This window comes from Lactuca virosa, chromosome 2 (assembly GCF_052849685.1).
Source record: "Lactuca virosa cultivar CGN04683 chromosome 2, Lactuca_virosa_CGN04683_v6, whole genome shotgun sequence".
Taxonomy (NCBI): Eukaryota; Viridiplantae; Streptophyta; class Magnoliopsida; order Asterales; family Asteraceae; genus Lactuca; species Lactuca virosa.
Genome location: NC_136427.1, coordinates 206,469,686 through 206,476,075, shown reverse-complemented (window position 1 = coordinate 206,476,075; position 6,390 = coordinate 206,469,686). Strand labels below are relative to the sequence as shown.

The following is a 6,390-nucleotide window of genomic DNA, read 5'->3' as shown; positions in this document are numbered from 1 at the left end:
ATAAGTGGTCCAAAAGTTTCATTTTCTTGCGAGTATGATCTAGTTTGGTTTGAACTTTTTTGTAAAGACTATTTTGCCCTTATTATTTAATTTTCCAATTTTGTTTTATTACCAACAATTAAAAATAAAACAAAAATAAAATACCCTCTCTCTCTCTCTCTGACTCGAACTATTCATCTTCTTCCCACATTTCTATTTTCTCTTAGCTGTGCTCAATCTTTGTTCATCGGAAAATCACACATCCACCAGAGACACTTCTCTTTCTCGACCTTCTTCATTCGTCTTCTCTTTCTCGACCTTCTTCCTTCGTCTTCTCAGTTGCCCACCAAGCACTCATTACCCTCCAATCTGCCATCTCTATCAGAGCTTTCCTAAATTATCGAGGTGTAATCCAGATATGTTCATCCGACAAAGACGATGGCGTTGTCCATCACTAGAGACGTCCCTCCGCCTTCTCTGACGAAGGGTTTTCTGACGGTGCCAGATCTGTTCGATCTATGTTTATGAAGGGTTGTAGCTCTGATCTATGATCTACGTTTCTGTCTCTTTTCGTCTCCGACTGTGTCTCTTCAACTCCCTCTTACCGGCTTCAGGTGGTGGTGGTTGTGCTACAGGCGATAGTTTTCTAGAGCCATAACTCTCCTTCTGGGTTTCATCGACTGTTCATCTCTCTCCTAATCTTTCTCTTTCGAAGACGGCCGAAAATCCCCAACTTTGTTCGTCCGATGGCTATTTTGAGTAAATGTGCTGGAGAAAACGACTGAGATCGTGATCTAGGGTTAAGATTTGTTGTTGTTACGTTTGTTATGTTTCTTTCGTTCTTCTTCTTCTATCTTGATTGTTGTTGCTGGGTTTGTTTGAAATATTTCTTGATGTCGATTCAGGTGGTGGTGAAGGGCAATTCATCAGATCTGAAAAAATGATTTATGGGTTCATGAATGATTTATGGGTTCGTGAATGTGATGTTCTTGTTCTTGAACTCAGGAAACGTGAGATGGGTCCGAGACTTAGGTTTTCAGATGGTCCGCTGGTGTTGATCTTTAGGTTCATCAGTGTGTATATATGATAAAGGTCTGATTTTCAGGCAGTATTTCATCACCATCTTTTCAGATCTTAATTTCTTGAAGATCCATGGAAAGGTTAAAACCACCGAGTTCTGAAACTTGCATCACTTTGTCCCCCTGTTGGAACTTGTTCTGCATTTGTTTTTGTTAATTTTGTAAACAAATTATTGAATTGAAGAAGTGAAAGATCTTATTTTTTAGATGGTTTTTTTCTTGTGTTGAGAGAGAGAGAGAGAGAGAGAGAGAGAGAGAGAGAGAGAGAGAGAGAGAGAGAGAGAGAGAGAGAGAGAGAGAGAGAGAGAGAGAGAGAGAATATTTTATTTTTGTTTTATTTTTAAATGATGGTAATAAAACAAAAACAAAAAATTAAATAATAAAGACTACAAAATTATTTAAACCAAATTGAATCAAACTCGCAAGATAATGAAACTTTTGGATCACTGATGTTAGTCCAAACGTTTTTGGCCCAAAGATACGAGTTTTGATATACCCCATGAACCATTCTTGTCTATTATCACTCAGTTTCCCTTAAAAATAAGCCAACATCCAACATTAGATAATGAAACACGTGACACTTGACAAGAACTCCCAATTGTTCGACGACTGTATCACATATGGTTCATGAGTTTTACAGCGACAATTATCAGAAAGCCGGAAATAGGACGCGTGAAGTTTCCAACAAATAGGACACATTTTCGTACGAGATTCAAGAATCCTTTGTGATAATTATCATTATCACTTTAAAACCAAGAAATTTTCTAAACCATACATGAAACCCTCTAGGAATTTTAGCTATATCATTAGTCCCCTGCTGCAAAATCCCATCATTTGATTTCTTGTCTGTTCAGTGCTCTTCTTTGGCTCACTGTGGATGGCTTCTTAGGCTGCTCTTCTCTGTAATCTCTCTCTCTCTCTCTCTCTCTCTCTCTCTCTCTCTCTCTCTCTCTCTCTGTGTATTATTTCACATTATGGTCGACATTTTTATATGCTTTCTTGTATTTAGAATCTTTTGCACACACAACGTGCTTGATGTTTTGCTTAAATGGGTTTTGAGGATTTTTTCTTTAATACTTTCGTGCTAGTTGGTCAAGACACAACCCTCTAAAGTATTGACTTGTAAACTTGATACACAAATTTTGCTCAAAATTAGCAACTATTTCACCTAACTTGGTCAAAAGTTTACATCGTTGCTTTTTCACTGTTTTCTTAAATCAAACCCTGCTTTTTTCATACAATAGAAACACGCTCTTGAGGCTTTGATCAATCTGGACAACTGAAAGTAAAATTCTCTTGTTTTATTTTGTGTATCAGGGTGTATGAAACCAGCCTTTTGTAAGAAAAAATGCCAAAGAATCTAGTTTGGGCATTGCTCCTGTTAGTGGTGGATTTCAATGGATGCTTCACTGAAGGGCTTAACAATACCAGTGTTTCTACAAGACCAGATGTCGTGAATATTGCATCCATCTTGACATTTAATTCCATCATTGGAAAAGTCGCAAAAATTGCTTTACAGGCTGCATGTGAAGATGTGAACTCTGATCCCACTATTCTTAAGGGAACCAAGCTGCAAATAACTCTTCATGACTCCAATTTCAGTGCATTTATGAATATTATGGAAGGTAAATCTTCTAAACATTTTCTTACAGTATATTCTTATGCGATTTGACTTGTTTTTGGTAACAGCTTTAAAGGTGATGGAGACAGATACAGTGGCTTTAATAGGCCCCCAAAGTTCAGTCTTAGCTCATGTGATATCCCACGTGGCAAATGAGCTCCATGTTCCTCTATTGTCTTTCACAGCTACTGATCCTACATTGAATTCCCTTCAGTATCCTTTCTTTGTGCGCACAACTCACAGCGATCTTTATCAAATGGCAGCCATAGCAGACATAATCAAGTACTACGAATGGAGAAAAGTTACATCGATTTACATAGATGATGATCATGGAAGAAATGGAATAATATCATTAGGAGATCAATTAGCATCTAGAGGATGTGAGATCTCCCATAAAGCACCTATTAAACCATTAGCAACAAAAACAGACATAAGTGATGTGTTGGTTCAAGTTGCTTTAATGGAGTCAAGAATTCTTGTTGTCCACACTTATCCACAATATGGATTAGATATACTTGAAGTTGCTAGAAATCTTGATATGTTGGGTAGTGGGTATGTTTGGATCACTACTAATTGGCTCTCTACTGTTATAGACATTAGTTCTCCACTCCCTTCCAAAACAATTGATCTTATGCAAGGTTTTATCACATTAAAAACATACACAAAAGATTCAAAACTCACAAGAAAATTCGCTTCTGAGTGGAGAAACATGACAAATTATGGGTTAAGTACTTTTTGTTTATTCGCATACGACACTGTTTGGCTTCTTGCTCATGCACTTGACTCTTTCTTTGATAAAGGTGGAAACATTTCATTCTCAAAAGATCCAAAGTTACAAGCTTTACCAGGAGAAATGTTGAATTTTGATTCTTTGAGTATCTTTAATGGAGGAAAGTTATTGCTTCAAGAAATATTAAATGTCAAAATGAAAGGATTAACAGGAGCTATCGAGTTTTCATCCGATAAAAACCTTGTTTTTCCTGCATTTGAAGTCATAAATGTGATTGGTACTGGTGTTAGGAGAATCGGGTATTGGTCAAATTCTTCAGGTTTGTCAACTATTACTCCAGAAAAAGTCAACACAAAGCCATCTGATCAATCAAGTTCTTCTGAGCTATTACACACTGTGATTTGGCCTGGTCAAATCATTCAAAAGCCACGTGGATGGGTTTTCCCTGATAGTGGAAAACAGTTGAAAATCGGTGTTCCAAATCGAGTCAGTTTTCAAGAATTTGTAGGACAATCAAAAGACAGTGATTCATTCAAAGGACACTGCATTGATGTGTTTACATCTGCTGTAAACTTACTTCCATATGCTGTTCCATATAAGTTTCACTCCTATGGAGATGGTGTCAAGAACCCAAGCAACACAGAGCTCTTGACCTTAATCAACTCTGGTGTGAGTATTTCAATAAAAAGTCTCAATCTTGTTGCTAAATTTTAACCAAATTAAGCTATATATATATAATACAGGTTTATGATGCTGTGGTGGGAGACATTGCTATCACTACTAACAGGACTCGAATAGCAGATTTTACACAACCATTTGTTGAATCTGGGCTTGTTGTAGTGGTTCCAGTTAGAAGATCAAGCTCTAGTACTTGGGCTTTTCTTAAACCTTTCTCTCCTTTAATGTGGTCTGTTTCAGGAATCTTTTTCTTATTTGTTGGAGCTGTTGTATGGATTCTTGAACATCGTGTAAATGATGAATTTCGTGGTCCTCCTAAGAAACAACTTGTCACAGTTCTATGGTAAGTAAGTAAATAAGTGTGTTTAAAGTTTAATGTTTAAAGACTTCTAGAACAGATTCATTGTTAATGTTTCTTTATCTTCTTCTTTTTGCAGGTTTAGCTTTTCAACACTGTTTTCCTCCCACAGTAAGTGTATTTATTGATTTATCATTATATATATGATCTTACTTGGTATATATATGCAGGAGAAAACACATTGAGCACTCTTGGTCGTATAGTTTTAATTCTATGGTTATTTGTGGTTCTCATAATAAACTCGAGCTATACAGCAAGTTTGACCTCAATACTGACTGTTCAGAAGCTTTCTTCACCTATTAAAGGAATTGAAAGTTTGATGATGAGCAAAGATCTGATTGGGTATCAAGAGAATTCATTTGTCAAAAACTATCTTGTAGGAGAACTTGGTATTAATTCAGATCGATTAATTCCTCTTTCATTGCCTGAAGATTATGAAAAAGCATTGAAAGATGGGCCCCACAACGGTGGTGTTGCAGCAGTGGTTGATGAACGTGCATACATTGAACTCTTCCTTTCATCCCGTTGTGAATTCAGCATTGTTGGTCAAGAGTTTACCAAAAATGGATGGGGATTTGTAAGTACAAAGTTCTCATTAATCCATTCAACATGGAAATTTGAAAATCGAAAATTGAAAATCAAAGTTAATGTTTTGTGATCTTGTTTTGTGAAAGGCGTTCCCTAGGGATTCTCCTCTAGCAGCCGATATGTCAACAGCAATTCTAAAACTATCAGAAAATGGTGACCTACAAAGGATTCATGACAAGTGGTTGTTGAGAAGTGCATGTAGTTCACAAGGAACACAGTTTGAAGTTGATAAACTTGAACTAACGAGTTTTAAAGGCCTCTTCTTAATATGTGGATTAGCTTGTTTTCTTGCTCTTCTCATATACTTTGTACTCACGATACGCCAATTTACCAAACACTATCCAACCCTTGCTGAGTCAACCGGGAGAAGCGTTCGTTCGGGATCCCTTCAAACATTCTTTTCGTTTGTTGATAAAAAAGAAGAAACTATAAGAACTCGTTCCAAGAGAAAATACTCTGAGGGAAGTTCAAGCATGATGAATGGAGATGATGCATCGATTGATAATTATAGCAACAAGAGAGATATGTCATTGAATGCCTCAAAGTGATAAGAGATGATAAGGCCTTGTTTCTTGCTCTTGTCAATCAAAATTGTAATGTTATGTTCAAGGTCATTGTTTAATTAAACCATAGCAAATAGAAAATAGCAAGTTAGCCTAATGTCAAATTCGTTAGATCATACAAACACGTAAGAGTGACCTTGTATACAAAAATTTTACTGTAAATTTTTTATCGTATTAGTTCAAATTATGTAGTCCGTTTAGAGTTTGATGTCATCTAAAGTTCATGGTGCTTATTTAGGCTTAATCTAGGTTGGAAGGGAGTCTCCTATGTAAGAGGCCAAGATTTTGATGGCTAAATCAAGAAGACTCGACTAATATCATATAACGACTATTGATTAACCACACATAGAATGTTTAAGTAACGAGAATCGAGAAGGAGGTGAATTGGTTTTTGAGATTTTTTCTTGAATTATTTGATATCAATATTCTTGCAAGGGGGGTTGACAATATCCATACGCTGAGAAATAAGAAGCTCTATATGATCATCATCGACCATGAGAAGACATATGATAGTGTACATTGTAAGAGGATTTAAAGGACCCTAGAATCTTGAAGGGTATTAGGGAGATTTGCTATGATATGTACTTTCGGTCTACAACATGTGTCCGAACTTTAATCAGTGAAACGTACTATCTCAAGGTGAAAATTAGGCTACATCTGAGATAGGCTCTTAGTTTATACATCTCCACTATAAGTATTGATGACATTTCTTGTTAGATTCACGAAGGGGTGCCATGGTTTATGTTTTTTTTTATCGACAACATTGTGTTTGTGATAGAGACTAGGGTTCTACT

The 6,390-nt window shown here is 36.4% G+C and overlaps 1 protein-coding gene across 2 annotated transcripts; it reads left to right on the top strand.

The window, feature by feature from the left end:
* The first annotated feature begins 1,616 nt into the window (after positions 1-1,616).
* LOC145160075 (glutamate receptor 3.6-like) lies at positions 1,617-5,796 on the top strand. 2 transcript variants are annotated; one of them, XM_079079150.1, is made up of 7 exons: positions 1,617-1,960; positions 2,376-2,683; positions 2,748-4,078; positions 4,153-4,430; positions 4,525-4,556; positions 4,826-5,022; positions 5,120-5,796. In XM_079079150.1, the coding sequence occupies exons 2-7, from the start codon at positions 2,407-2,409 to the stop codon at positions 5,579-5,581; spliced, it is 2,577 nt and encodes an 858-aa protein (XP_078935276.1). In that variant the 5' UTR covers positions 1,617-1,960; positions 2,376-2,406; the 3' UTR covers positions 5,582-5,796. The 2 variants fall into 2 exon arrangements, with proteins under 2 accessions (XP_078935276.1, XP_078935275.1); XM_079079149.1 differs by having other exon boundaries at positions 4,616-5,022.
* Positions 5,797-6,390: the final 594 nt, after the last annotated feature.

Coding starts and splice junctions, on each gene's coding strand:
- LOC145160075 (XM_079079149.1), top strand. CDS start 2,407: ATGCCAAAGAATCTAGTTTGGGCATTGCTCCTGTTAGTGGTGGATTTC. Junction 4,079..4,152: donor TGACCTTAATCAACTCTGGT/GTGAGTATTTCA, acceptor TATATAATACAG/GTTTATGATGCTGTGGTGGG. Junction 4,431..4,524: donor CAACTTGTCACAGTTCTATG/GTAAGTAAGTAA, acceptor TTCTTTTTGCAG/GTTTAGCTTTTCAACACTGT.